The 14,109-nt window shown below is 33.7% G+C and overlaps 2 protein-coding genes across 8 annotated transcripts; both read left to right on the forward strand.

Moving 5' to 3' along the window:
* Positions 1 to 306: 306 nt before the first annotated feature.
* LOC122634325 (integrator complex subunit 6) lies at positions 307 to 7,526 on the forward strand. The gene is made up of 9 exons (XM_043823149.1): positions 307 to 681; positions 939 to 1,016; positions 1,577 to 1,816; positions 1,941 to 2,121; positions 2,202 to 2,929; positions 3,058 to 3,333; positions 3,476 to 3,815; positions 3,918 to 4,658; positions 4,797 to 7,526. The coding sequence occupies exons 1-9, from the start codon at positions 565 to 567 to the stop codon at positions 5,003 to 5,005; spliced, it is 2,910 nt and encodes a 969-aa protein (XP_043679084.1). The 5' UTR covers positions 307 to 564; the 3' UTR covers positions 5,006 to 7,526.
* A 1,808-nt stretch (positions 7,527 to 9,334) lies between these two features.
* On the forward strand, positions 9,335 to 14,109 carry LOC122634407 (double-stranded RNA-binding protein Staufen homolog 2). Of its 7 annotated transcripts, none has more exons than XM_043823313.1 (9): positions 9,335 to 9,492; positions 10,040 to 10,103; positions 10,279 to 10,487; positions 10,665 to 11,279; positions 11,400 to 11,608; positions 11,730 to 12,062; positions 12,131 to 12,656; positions 12,842 to 13,056; positions 13,129 to 14,109. In XM_043823313.1, exons 2-9 carry the CDS (start codon positions 10,051 to 10,053, stop codon positions 13,384 to 13,386), a joined length of 2,418 nt encoding a protein of 805 aa, XP_043679248.1. In that variant the 5' UTR covers positions 9,335 to 9,492; positions 10,040 to 10,050; the 3' UTR covers positions 13,387 to 14,109. The 7 variants fall into 7 exon arrangements, with proteins under 7 accessions (XP_043679248.1, XP_043679247.1, XP_043679249.1 ...); XM_043823312.1 differs by having other exon boundaries at positions 9,337 to 9,561; XM_043823314.1 differs by having other exon boundaries at positions 9,337 to 9,561; positions 10,665 to 11,276.

Below are 14,109 nucleotides of genomic sequence, written 5' to 3' on the forward strand. Positions count from 1 at the left end.
CAAAGGAGAGAGATAGAGAGTGAAAGAGTAAGGGTGGGGGAAGCATGAGGAAGACAAGACCAGGCGGACAGGCTGGCAGACAGACCTGTCCGATTCACAACTCGCAATCCGCGACCGGTGCCTGTATTTCAGCTGCTATTCCGCACTTCTACCGCTAACATACATTTGAGAGAATATCAGAATCAGATTCGTACGGCGTAGCAGCAAAATCGGATCGGTGTAGAAAACAGCACGCAACGCGAGAGAAGCAAAGAGAGAGAGAGAGAGAGGGAGAAAGGGTGGGAGGGAGAAAGAGAGAGTGAGAGAGAGAGAGAGAGAGAGGGAGAGATAGAGTGCGAGAGAGAGAGAGAGAGAGAGAGAGAGAGAGAGAGACAGAGACAGACAGAGCAAACGAGCGCCGTTACGATAAAAGAGAAGTTTTTCGGAGCGTGTTCAGAAGCGTTCAATGGTCGAAGCAGCTATGCGCCACGCCGTCGTAGGGCTCCTAGCTAGCTAGTTCCAACTACGGGAGGTCTCTCGGGCCGCAGTTACGACCTCGAGAACGAGCGGGTTCACCTCGCGAAGATGACCATAATAGTCTTTTTGATCGACACATCGGCCTCCATGAATCAGAGGGTTTATTTGGGCGGGCGGCCCACGCTTTTGGATGTAGCCAAGAGCGCAGTGGAGACTTTCGTGAAGGTACGCCAGATAGACAGCTTTCCTAACCGGGCGTTAAGTTGTCGCGAGTGTCTCCGTCATTTCGTTCGTGTGTGTGTTGGATAGAGAGAGAAAGAGAGAGAGAGAGAGAGTGAGAGAGGAGAGAGAGAGAAAGAGAGGGAGTGAGAGAGAGAGGGAGAGAGGGAGAGAGAGAGAGAAATAAAGAAAGAAAGAACAGCGTGTTACATCGTGATAAATTTTTGTTATTCCTTGCATGTAAATCAGAAATACTTTTCTAGGTACGACAAAGATCACCGGAGAGCCGCGGAGATCGTTATATGCTCCTGACCTTCGAAGATCCGCCCCAGAATATCAAGGTACGTCGTATTCCTTGCTTAACGTTCCCTGTTTCTCTGTCTTTCTCACACCCCCCCTCCCTCGTCTCTTCTTTCTCTTTCACCCACCTATATTACTCTTTCTCTCCTCTTTCTCTCTCTCTCTCTCTCTCTCTCTGTCTCCCCCCCTTCTCCACTCTTCTGATTCCATACTACTGGCGCTTCTACAACTACATTTTGCCGAACATTCTCGTTATGGTTCTCATAATCGCATTCCTTTAAACAATAAGATGATGCCGCATGAAGGTTCGCTTTCAAACATAACCTCGCTCACATTTTCTGTTATACGAAAGAACAATTGATAGCTATGTGGGGAAGTAATAACGAGAAATACACACTTGCTACCATACCTTCCGCCTTCCGTTGCGGAAGAGCTGCATTATGGGTACCGCATGCTGTGCGGCGACAGCTTTACCGCGGGGAAGCGTCTTTAGCGCCCTCTCACTTTGTTTATCGAAGTATTTACGCGCGAAATTTTTGAATATTATACTACGAAAAAATATGTAATACGAATTTAATGGAATTGTATTTATTTGTTCTAGGCTGGTTGGAAAGAAAATTTAGCAACCTTCATGAACGAATTGAAAAACTTGCAATGTGTTGGCCTTACGACTTTAGGTGCCGCATTAAAACATGCGTTGGATGTTTTGAATATAAATCGAATGCAAACTGGGATTGATACGTATGGTCAAGGAAGATGTCCGTTTTATTTAGAACCGTCTGTAATTGTTGTTATAACAGATGGTGGAAAATATACGACCAATAGTGGAGTACATCAAGATGTAAGTTGCTATGTATTGTGCAGCTAGGGCGAAGGTTATATTCGCGAGATTTTTTTCTCAGTTTTATAGAATTAAGATTTGTAATTGCTAGCTATACTTTTACATAAAATTGTTTTTTTACTAGTTTACTTTGCCAATGCATTCTCCTATACCTGGATCAGAATTAACAAAGGAACCATTTAGATGGGACCAAAGGCTATTTTCTTTGGTGTTAAGATTATCGGGAACACCGGCCGTCGAACGAGATACGGGTTTAGTTGCAAGTGATTCATCGCCAATAGATGCGATGTGTGAAGTAACTGGAGGTATAACAGCTAAACTATTTTCTTTCATTATTGATTATGGAAGTAGTATTAAAGTGATTAATTGAATCAATAAATTGTAGGTCGCTCATACTGCATAACATCCTTTAGAATGATGATGCAATGCATTGATTCGTTAGTACAAAAAGTTCAATCCGGCGTAGTAATAAATTTTGAAAAGATTGGGCCAGATCCTCCGCCGCTTTCTAATGAGGTACAACATCAGGATGAAGATGAGAACGAAGATGAAAATAATACTAACAATGGTCCTCGAACTCAGTATTCTACAAATCCAACAGTACCAGGAAACACAGCATGGCATTCTTGTAGAAGATTGATTTATGTTCCACGTTCGGCACAGAAAGGATTTGCAGTTGGCTTTTGGCCAATTCCAGAAAGTTTTTGGCCAGACTTAAGTGCTAGTTCACTGCCACCAAGATCTGCACATCCCAATGTCAAGTTTACCTGTACCAGTCAAGAACCAATGGTGATAGAAAATCTACCATTTGACAAATATGAATTGGAACCCAGCCCACTAACACAGTATATTTTAGCCAGAAAACAACCAACAATATGTTGGCAAGTATTTGTAGCAAATTCTTATAAGTCCAGCGAGGTTGGCCATCCCTTTGGATATTTGAAAGCAAGCACAAACTTAACTTGTGTAAATTTATTCGTTATGCCATATAATTATCCTGTGTTGCTACCCTTATTGGAAGAATTATTTAAAGTACATAGGCTAAAACCAACAAACGAATGGAGAACACAGTTTCAAAATTATATGAGAACCATGCCTACTTATTATGCTGCAGTAAGTTACTCTTTCTATGTATCCGAATGAAATTCTCTTTAAACAGAGAAAATTCATATATTGAGTGTGATTATTTGCTCTATTTATTTGAATTTATATTTAAATATTCTTTGGATTTTTAATTGCAGTCGTTAAGGAGAGCATTGACTAGAATGGGTGCACCTACTCCACTAGCACAAACTCTAATACCTGATAATATGGATAATTCCCTATCATATAGTGTTTTAAATTATTTAAAACGCTTGAAAAATCAAGCTAAAATAGAGTTTGATAGATTATGCAACGAAGTTATTTCCAAACAAGTTGCAGCTGCTAATATGACCAAAAATTTAACAAATGCTAGTACAACTACCATAACGGAAGGTGTTAGAGTTATTCCCAAAACACCATTAAAAAAAGATTTGGTAAGAGATTTATATACGAATTTTATATACATTATCAATTATTTGTATTAATTTATTAGGTCATGCATTAATAATAATCCGTTTTGATTAACGTGTGTGTGTGTGTTTAGTTTAAAAATGCATTATAAGATATTTTTTACAGGTATCACATCCCTTGTTGCAAGACAAATTCACTGGACTTAGAGATCAATTAAATGAGTTTGGTGGATTTGTAGTTGGTTTAGTAAAAAATCAACAACAACAGCGTGGTGCACAGAGCTACCGTAATGCTTTTGATGTCCCAAGAAAATCACTTTTGGATCAAGTTGTGAGAATGCGTGCGAATTTTTTGCAACCTGGATTATTACACACAAAATTATTGGATGATGACTATGTTCATTCAATGCCTTTAGCACAGATGGGAAATTATCAAGAATATTTAAAAAGGATGACACCACCTTTAAGAGAGATTGAAAGTGTACCTGTTAGACAACATATGTTTGGTAAATAATTTTGGAAAACTCAGTCTCTTAAAATGCTTATTTTATTGATTATTTAATTGATTACTTTGAAATAATATTAATACTTTTACCTTGAATATCCAGGTAATCCTTTTAAAATAGATAAGCGGATGATGGTAGATGAAGCAGATATTGATATGGTTGGAGCAACATCTTCTACTTCAAAAGGTGGTATAAAGCGTTCGTTGCCACCTTCAGATGGGGGAGGGACACCCATTCCAAGACCACCTCCAAATAAAAGAAAACCAGGCCCTATTCCAAAAGATGTAATCGTACGAAGACCTTCATATTCTCCTGCTAATACACCTCCAAGTTCTCCAATACCTTGGATGGATGAAACCAAAAATCAAGTGCTCTCAAATTTTGAATTAAATACTTCACCAAACTTAATAAATGCAAGTCATGTAACAAGTACACCATGTGCAAGTTCACAAGAAAAATTAGTGAACGGACTTGCGGAAATGCCAACAATACCTATTTTTGAAGCTATTTCAGCCGAACACGTTAATAATCATATGGATAGTCCACCTACTTTAACACCAATTGTAGTTAATAATGTTGACAGCTTGAAAAGTGATGTTAAAAGTGAAAGGATAGATCTTGTTAATGTGGAAAGTAATAGACTGCCTTCTAACGATAGCAGCGAAAATAGTGTAAAAATTGAAAGTGCAGTTGAAGAAAGGTTAACGAATCATGTCGAAGAGAAACGAGAACCGAAGATAGAAAAAGAAAAGGTCTTGTCGAAAAAAGAATTAGAGGATATAAGAAGACACAATTTATCAGTCAGAGAACTTGTTTACAAAGAAGTACGAAGACGGGGAACAAGTAAGTTTATTTTTATTTTGTGTGTATGCGTGAGAGGGTGTGACAATATCGGCGTCGTTAATTCCTAATTTAATAATCATAATTGTGTATATATATATATTTGCATACACGTATATTCAAACTGTTTTCTTATTTCAGATCACGCAACGTTATTTTCGCATCTGCACCAAATTCAAGGAACATTGGATATTCGACTTGCATTTGTGAAAGACATTGTTAAAGAATCGTTACGCTTTAAAAGACGTAATTTAGCTACATTATTAGAAGAATATCTTAAGACTATACAAGAAGACGTTTGGACAGTGAATCACAAGGTGAATCACAATGGTGCCACAAAAATAAGCTAGGCATTAATCGTCTTGTAAAAAAAAGGATTGTTTTAAAGAAGGCATGAAGCTCTTTTTGAAATGACTTATAAAAAAGTCAATAGAGTATAAAGCACATGCTGTGCATACTTTTAACTTTAAAAAAAAAAAAAAAAAAGAAAAAAAAAAGAAAAAAAAAGAAAAGAAGAAGAAGATTAGTAATATTCAAAAATAAATATTGCAAAATGCTTGAATAGTAGCAGCAATTTCTATTGATAAATGCACTTTAGGTGTTAACCAAGAAGATACCACTCTTTTATATCGTTTAATTAATATTTTTATTTTATGAGTGTTCAGTTGGTAGAAAATTTGTTTTTTTGTTGTTATCTGTATATAATTAAATACTTATATTATGACAATAAATTCTTCCTAAAGTTGGAATTTGCAGATTTTTCAACATTACGAACAGAAATATACGCAATTTATAAATAAGACATTAAGATTTCTTGTCGGACAAATCTGATTGATTTGAAATAACATAATGCACATTACATGATTTCCTTTTAGTAGATTATTGGATAAAAAAAAAAAATGCAATGTACAGTAACGTTATCAATTACGTGAACACGTTCGTTTAAGTAGGCGTATTAATTATATTTTATACTCCAGTTTACAATTCTCAATGCAATCTACACCTCTCGAAAATTAACTTTCTTTCAATTTATAGTCTTGGATGCAGGCATGCAAGACAATTCGAGGTGTAAAGTAATGTCTAAAGATCAATTATATTATACAAATACCTATTTGTATAGTATTTGAATTGTGATCTGACTTAATAGTCAAGTAAATTTTTTTTTTATCTGCTGTGAGAATTGTAAATATGACATAAATCAAACAAATAAAGGTATTCTACCAGCTGTACAGTCCTTAGAGCCCATATCAAATTCAGAAAAAAATCATATAACTAAAGTTATATTTATTATCCGATTATGATTCATATGTTTGAATCTATAATTTTTCAAATAAAATCATAATTAAGAATTCTATATCATAAGAAACTCCAACATGACACAGTTTTAAGAACTGTGTAGATTTTGTTATATAAATTATTCATGTTATAAAGTTGAAGTGAGATCTAATTTCTGTAAATTTATAAAGAGAAAATTTGAGATTATTCTTGTTTATTATGCCTTTTCTCCTCTTTAATGCATATCTTCTGTTACAAACAGAGATTTCATAGGTGTATATTTTGTATTCAAAGATTAGTACATATTTTATCATGTAATTTGCTAAATTAAAAATATCATGGAAAGTAGAAACGTTTTGTTGGAATGAACTATTTCACCTAAATTTACTATGTGTATAAACCATCGATGTATATGACAGAGTAGCTATCGTAAAAACTGTTGTAAGAATAAGTTTTACATCTAGCAAAAGATGATTTATAAAATGGAATGTATTATAACATTTTCCATAAAGGGTTGATAGTGCCTGACGTTATTAAAGATTGAAGTAAGAATGTATTTATATTCGATTTGCTTTGCATTGAAGCACTTTCATAGAACTGCTACTAATGCAAAAGCATTCGAATGAAAGATCATAAGTAAAATAGAAAATCCTTTTTAAATTGTGTAATGTTTATTAATATTTAAAAAAAATTAAATAATGTTATCATGGCGTTTTGACTTTCATATAAGAGAAATTTTGTAAGTAAAAAACTGAGTATGTACAATATATTAATACTGTACAAATTTTTACATTATCTTTATGTGCAAGATGTAAATATATATGTAAAACTTTGATGATTACCAAATTTAGTAAACTAATGACAAACGTTAAATGTCCGAGCTTATTTATGATGTAATTAAATTATTATTGATTTTATTACTCTATTAATAGTTTCCATTTTAATGTGATTAGAGAAAATTAACTCATGTGAATTGTTTGTGAAAATTATTAAAAATAGCACAATCACACACAGTTTACATAAAATAATAGAAATTTGACCAAATATTATATAAGTTAATTGAAAAATCATTGTCAGAATGATTATCTTATTTTGTATTAACTTAAATCTGAGTAATTACTCTCTTTCCAAAATCTTAAAAATTTTAACAGTGCGAAGAAACATAGTAGAATTTCTCTGGAATAGAAGAAGGTAAAAATTAAATAAGTAAAACATGACATATCATTGATGTTTAGCGATTTTTTTTTATAAAAAGTTTAACTTCAAGTAAGATAATCAATCTGAGAATTGATTTGGGGGTCCTATGTGATATATGTATATAGATTTGATACTTGTAAATCATTTAGCTTTAAACTATATAGAATAACTTTTATTTATTGAACGATTGAGAAATTTAAATATTCCACAGATTAGTTGTAAATAATGGAGCCTAGCTGAGTCTAAAAGACAATGATGCTAAACGCTTATTGGCTCCGAACTAAATGAATTTAGTATTAAAATATTCAATTTAGTATTAAAATTAAATGTATAAAACACAAAGTGCGATTTTGTAAGATATATGTTAATTGAATAACTATAGAAAATATTTGTAGATTACATAATTGATTTTATGTTTTACAAACATTTTTTGCCAAAGTTATAAACTATTTTTGATTAAGCATTTTTAAAATGAATCAGGTAATCATATTTTGTTTAAAAATTGAAGATTTAGATACATTAGGATTTGATGTAAGCGAACTATATTTCTAAACAATCTTTTAATCTTCTAAACCGTACATAAATATTTTGGATAAACGACATCCCTTCCTTAAATTAACAAATAATCCTATACTTGTTTTTTTTCTTTTTTATCAGAAAGAACTGTTTTTTATACGATGTACTCCATTCATTTTTATGTCGATAACAATATAAAACAGGGACACAATACCGCAAAGAAAATTTAAACAAAATATGAACATTGTATTCATTAAACTTGGAATAACAAAGCGTTTACGCTTCAAGCAGCATAATAAATTGAATGCAATATTAAAAAGTATATTACAAAATTAATATTACTGCCATATTATTGCATTCAATGCACTGACGTGCCTATTACATCGCATCCAGATTGATTTCTTTCATATATATTTTTTTGCAATTAAGTTTTTACAAAGTCTGTCTATGTATTGAAAGCTTGTTATTGTTTCTTCTCGTGATATTTAAAAGATTGTATGTTTTACAGTATGATGTAATATAATTGCATATGTATGTATATATATACATACATACATAAGATGAATATGAAACGATCGTTCCATTTTTACGTTTATATTTTAGAAAAAATGGTGAACACAAGCTTAAAAAAGAATAAACAAAAGAACATAAAGCTTGATTTTGATTATATCGATTTCCTCATCTACGTGCAAACAATACATATGTATGCATACATGCATATATATATATTACAATGTATTACATATGTATTATATATATATATATATAGAGACACACATAACATTTGATGTACACGCATGGACTCACGTAGCATACAGCGCGCGCGCGCGAAGTATGACCTTTTTCAATGTTTTTTTTTTGTACTATTTCATATTACTTTTGAAAGAAAGAATCTTTAAATACACACTAAAGTTTATAAAAGAGAATATATATATAAAAAAAAAAAAAAAAAAAAAAGAACAATACAGAGAGAAGTTCGAAGAATGCATTTGTTCTTACCATAATAATAGTTCTAAATGGCACAATAGAAAGAATGATGATTAAAAAATCATAAATATATTAGTTTTTAAAATATCAATTGAATTTGTGTGATAATCACTAAATAAATATCATTGAAATAATTACTTGAATAATTTAGAAAATTTGAAACTACGATTTTTTTTATTCTGATCGTAGAGATATAGTTTGATCTAACAAAAAATTATTATGGTACACAATCTTTGCTATGGACAACAATATAAATAGAGGTATCGATAATACGAGGATTAAATGAAACGTTAAATATATAACTTCAAATTTGTTGGAAATGATAAGAGAACTTGAATCGATAAATTTCGTTTTAGAAAATTCTTCCTCTCTTTTTCTTTTATTTACTTTTAACGAAAAAAGAAGAAATTACTTATCAATAGCAATATTTTTTGGTAATAACAATGTTAACTTTTATTAGAATATGTTAATCGTAATTATCAGACGTTTTATTAGCGCGAATAAATGAAATTTTCTATACTGTATCGTGATAGGTTATAATCTAGGAAAAGACGCCATTTTGCCGAATATACCTTGCGCGTGATTGGTTATTTCCTCATAAATATTTCGTTCTGTTCCAGTTCTCGTTCGACTCTAAAGAACGAGAACGAGAACGAGAACGAGAACGAGAACGAGAACGAGAACGATAGTATCGATATTGTAAAAATCAGTAAAGCGGGGCGGTCTCTAGTCATGAAGGGTCAGGAAACGTTGGTCGACAGTCTCACATCAAAATGGCCGCATTTTAGTCTACAGACTACTTTTCTTTGTTGTTTGCCAATAGCTGTGCAAAGGGCCTGGGAGTGTTCGCTAAAGTAACACGGTCTGTTTCGACCTATATTTCATTGTTAATCCAAGCGAAATCATTTTCGTGAAATAGAATAAATATTTGGTAAGAAATTTCGTATCGTATACTTCCGTGTTCGTTAAAACCGGGCCAAGCCCAACGTCTATCGACTGACTTATTTATAGATTAAATTGCGTTTAAAACGATTAGCGTCATTGCAATAATGGGAGTGATTTATGAGCATCATTTTCGTGTTCATTATATTATACGATTGTGGGTGCTTACTTAAGAACAATCACGTTGAATGAGGGAGATACCGGTTAATGGTTTAAAAACGACTCGAAACGGAACTTATCATTTCTATTATTTTATTTCACCAACTAAACTTTATTTCCTCTGACATTCAAATACAGTATGTTTAATTTTTATTTCTATTAAATACTCGAACGCTTCGTGTATTACTCGAAGTTCTTTTTCTGTCAAGTTCTTTCATTTTTTAATGTGTCATTTTGTTTTGACTCCTATTTGGAAAAGCAATAATTTGATATTTTCTATTTTTCTTTTTTTTCTTCTTTTTTTGTAGATTTTTACAAGATGTTACGCCATCAACACCATTCAATGCAAAATCAACTTAGAGATCACAATAGGTTGGTATTACAGTGAATAGATATAAGTTTTGATTTGTTTTATTTAAAGATATATGAATATTATAATTTGTATTATATATGATTTACTAGTATTTTTTAAATAAAATAAGTTCTAAATGTTGTCCATTATTTCCTTACATTTTTCTGAATTTTTATAACTTATTATTTTTAAAAGAATGGGAGGACCAATGCGCCCCATGCAGCAGGCAAGTATGGCCCCTTTACATCAGCCTCAGCATCCAATACCGCATCGGAATCCACATCAACAAATACTGCCCATGCCCCCCCATCAACAACATTTACATCACATGCAACACCATGGACCACCACATGGAAATCCACGACAACCAATGTTGATGAGTATGAATGCACATAATTCCAATGGTAAGCTTTGAATAATAATTTTATATAGGTTTCAAAGGTGTTCTTTTTCATTTATTTACTTTCTTTACGTGAAATTCACTTTCTTATACATGAAATATGCTATTGCATATAAATATAGTATAACAAACCATCAGAACTTCTTGGTTCAATGAGTTAATCATTGTTTGTAATATTTAGTCTTTTATCCAGGTACTATGGTCAGTGTTAGTTTAAAGGATCAGACAAACACAGTCTCCGTGACCCTTCAAAACCCAAATATTCAACCGACGCAATTTCAGCAACAACAGAATAATCAACAGAATCAAGTACAACAACATGTCCAACAGCAACAACATCAACAACATCAGCAACATCAACAACAACAGCAGCAGCAGCAGCAGCAGCAGCAGCAACAAATCATGGAACAACCCAAACCACCTACGAACAAGGGTAACGGAGAAACCAGGGATCATAGTCCATCGCAACAAAATCATGCCAATGTGAACAATCCAGCTTTGGCAAACATGAAAGAAAAAACACCAATGTGCTTGCTAAATGAGTTAGCACGATTTAATAAAATTCAACATCAATATAGACTGACCAATGAAGAAGGACCGGCGCACAAAAAAAGATTTACCGTAACGTTAAAACTTGGGGAAGAGGAATACGTGGCGGATGGACCTAGCATAAAGAAGGCTCAACACAGTGCGGCCGCTGAAGCATTAAGAAAGACTTGGTATAGACAGCCTCCACCAAAACCTACGAAAGCGATGAGAGTCGGTTATTCGGGGAAATGTCCACCTGGTTCAGGTAGTCGTATATTTGTGTATTCTCAGAGATCATAAAAGTTTTCTAGGTATATTCTTAATTAGGAATTTTTTCAATCGCGTGTTTTTATTAAACTTATCGTTTTCTTTTTATCTTCGTTTAAAGGAAACGTACCGGCAACGGTAGAATTAAATGCGTTGGCAATGAAGAGAGGAGAACCTACAGTCTACACCTTTAGACAAGCTCCTCCGGCAGGTCTACAGCCAGTAGTTACATACGGATTCACCAACTATCCGCGAATATTACATTCCAGTTTGCCTCCTAATCATGGGTACCATACAGAGACACCAGCGATGTATATTGTTACTTTAAAGGTATACTAGTGAAAAAAACCACAACATTTTTACTTATACATTTATGAAATTACCAGAATCTTTGACACGATATATGCGAAGCGTGTCAAGTATACAAGTAAAGCGTGTATGAAATTTGTAGGTTGGCGAGCGAGAGTTCACTGGCCGAGGTGTGACAGGACAATTAGCACGACATGACGCGGCGAAAAGAGCATTAGAACAATTGCGCCAGTTACCATTGCCAGAAGAGGTATCGAGTAATTGTACAAATGGAAATGGAATATTAACTGGAATCGATGATCCAAATGCCGATTTGAAAAGTCCAGTATCGTTAGTCCATGAGACAGCATTGAAACGTGGTCTGCCTGTTAGTTTCGAAGTTATATCCGAGAGTGGTAAACCTCATATTCGTGTATTCGTGACGAAATGTACTGTGGAGGATAAGTCTACCGTTGGAGAAGGGTCTTCGAAAAAAGTATGCATATTTGGTATAACGCGTTAAAACAATTTTATAGAAATGAACGATAAAAATATTTTATTCAGGTTTCAAAAAAACGCGCAGCAGAATTGATGTTAGAAGAATTAAAGCGTCTTCCACCGTTACTCGTAAATGTTCAAAATCGGTTGTCAAATGTGAAACGTAAGCCTCCCGCAACGAAGAAAAAATCAAGAAATTTGATAAAGGTTTACCAAGATCCACGTGCCGAATCCGATGCTGTAGATGAACTTAATCCAGTCTCACGGCTTGTTCAAATTCAACAAGCGAAACGCGAAAGAGAACCCGTTTATAATCTTATAGAGGAAAAGGGCGCCCCACGACGTAGAGAATTTATAATAGAAGTAACGACAGGACAACACTCTGCTTGCGGATACGGCCCTAATAAGAAATTAGCTAAAAGAGCCGCAGCCGAGGCTCTTTTAGCAAAATTAGGATACAGCAAACCGCAACCGCAACCAACCAAACCATCCATAAAAACTGGAGAATCCGAAAATACCGAGACCAAACCGAGAAAGGTCACTTTTCTCGAAGATGATCAAGTGAATGAAACTCAGAGTCATCCTGTAGGAGGTAAAAAAGATTTGTATCTTTTTGAAAGTAATATGATTTAAACTTTGTCGATTTTGTCATATCCTTTAACTTTTATATAGTTACAATCGATTGTATTCTATTAATTTTCTTTTTGAAATTAATAGAATATCGGATATCTTTTGTGATGTATATAAAAGATTTTTGCTTTCTTTGTATTCGTTAAGGTACTATCGGACGTCAACTGGTACCTGGCTTGCTACTGGTGGATGGTGGTCAAGAGTCTAAAGTAGGGAATGGACCTAGCGTTCAAGTGATCGCTGAAGAGTTACGTGGACAACAACAAAATTCCGGAGTATCTCCGAAAGATCAGTTAAAATATTTAGCGCAATTATTTAATTTCAATGTTGAATTTAGTGACTTCCCCAAGGTAACGAAACAAGTATGAAAATTCTATTGAGCTTATCGTAAAATGTCAAATAGCAATATCATCCGACATCGAAAATCTTTGCAGGGTGCATCGATACACAAGGAATATCTATCGCTTGTAACACTAAGCACAGATCCACCGCAAGTATGTCATGGTAATGGCCCAACAGCGAACGCGAGTCGTAATCAAGCAGCACTAACAGCTTTACGCACGTTAAGTAAGTTAGGGCTTGATAATGCTTCTAACTCACAACCCAAAAAGGACAAAGGTGCGTCTGGAGATGGGATACACATTAGCATTCAGGTCAAAAATAATATTATGGATGGAAATATCGATAAGTAATTATCTGGAATTAAAAAGTTAAATATGTAGGATTGATAATTTATATTATTGCCTTGAGGCACTGTAAAAGAAAACTGATGTTGTAACTTTTTAACACGTGATTCGTGAGCGAGACGAGGTACATTGTAAAAAAAGTTCATACTATCTATCATATTATATTTCATTCTTGAACGAATACGCGCATGAGTATTATAAATTTACGCAAAACGCAGTGTCAAAATAATAACGATTATATGTCAAATTATCGTTCGGTTACACGATCATTGTGTTTGGGAAATTCGTAAGTGTGATCGGTTGTTTGTCAGTTCCCTGATAACTTTATATTCTCATCGTTCTCGTTTTTTACTTTCTTCGTTACTTGAATAAATTTAACGGTGTTTTGTCATTCGCCACAAAAATACTCATTTCAAGAAGTCTTCGTAAAACAAAAGTTTCCTCGAAAATTTTTGTCTGCAACCATCTCAATCATAATTGTATGATATAAACGTCGTATATATTATTTTTATAGACATCGGATATTCGCGTCTTGCTCCTAGCAAACATCAACGATTGCCATACAGTTGTTCTAGCGTTTTTTGTAAGAGAGTACAGTTTATATCTTTTACAGTGCCTTATATGCATGAAGATGTGTTCAAGCACCAGTAATATAATATATTATTTACTAAATAGAAATCGCATAAGGAAGAATGTTTCTTTGAGTAAGCTAGTAGATCTGATAAGTTT

This window comes from Vespula pensylvanica, chromosome 14 (genome assembly GCF_014466175.1).
Source record: "Vespula pensylvanica isolate Volc-1 chromosome 14, ASM1446617v1, whole genome shotgun sequence".
NCBI classification, from domain to species: domain Eukaryota; kingdom Metazoa; phylum Arthropoda; class Insecta; order Hymenoptera; family Vespidae; genus Vespula; species Vespula pensylvanica.

What these genes read in the sequence shown, in the direction of transcription:
- LOC122634325 (XM_043823149.1), top strand. Translation starts at nt 565, where the DNA reads ATGACCATAATAGTCTTTTTGATCGACACATCGGCCTCCATGAATCAG. An exon ending in ATAGTGGAGTACATCAAGAT is followed by an intron (nt 1,817 to 1,940) that starts GTAAGTTGCTAT and finishes TTTTTTTACTAG; the next exon opens with TTTACTTTGCCAATGCATTC. An exon ending in GATGTGTGAAGTAACTGGAG is followed by an intron (nt 2,122 to 2,201) that starts GTATAACAGCTA and finishes AATAAATTGTAG; the next exon opens with GTCGCTCATACTGCATAACA.
- LOC122634407 (XM_043823313.1), top strand. Translation starts at nt 10,051, where the DNA reads ATGTTACGCCATCAACACCATTCAATGCAAAATCAACTTAGAGATCAC. An exon ending in TCAGAGTCATCCTGTAGGAG is followed by an intron (nt 12,657 to 12,841) that starts GTAAAAAAGATT and finishes GTATTCGTTAAG; the next exon opens with GTACTATCGGACGTCAACTG. An exon ending in TCCCCAAGGTAACGAAACAA is followed by an intron (nt 13,057 to 13,128) that starts GTATGAAAATTC and finishes AAATCTTTGCAG; the next exon opens with GGTGCATCGATACACAAGGA.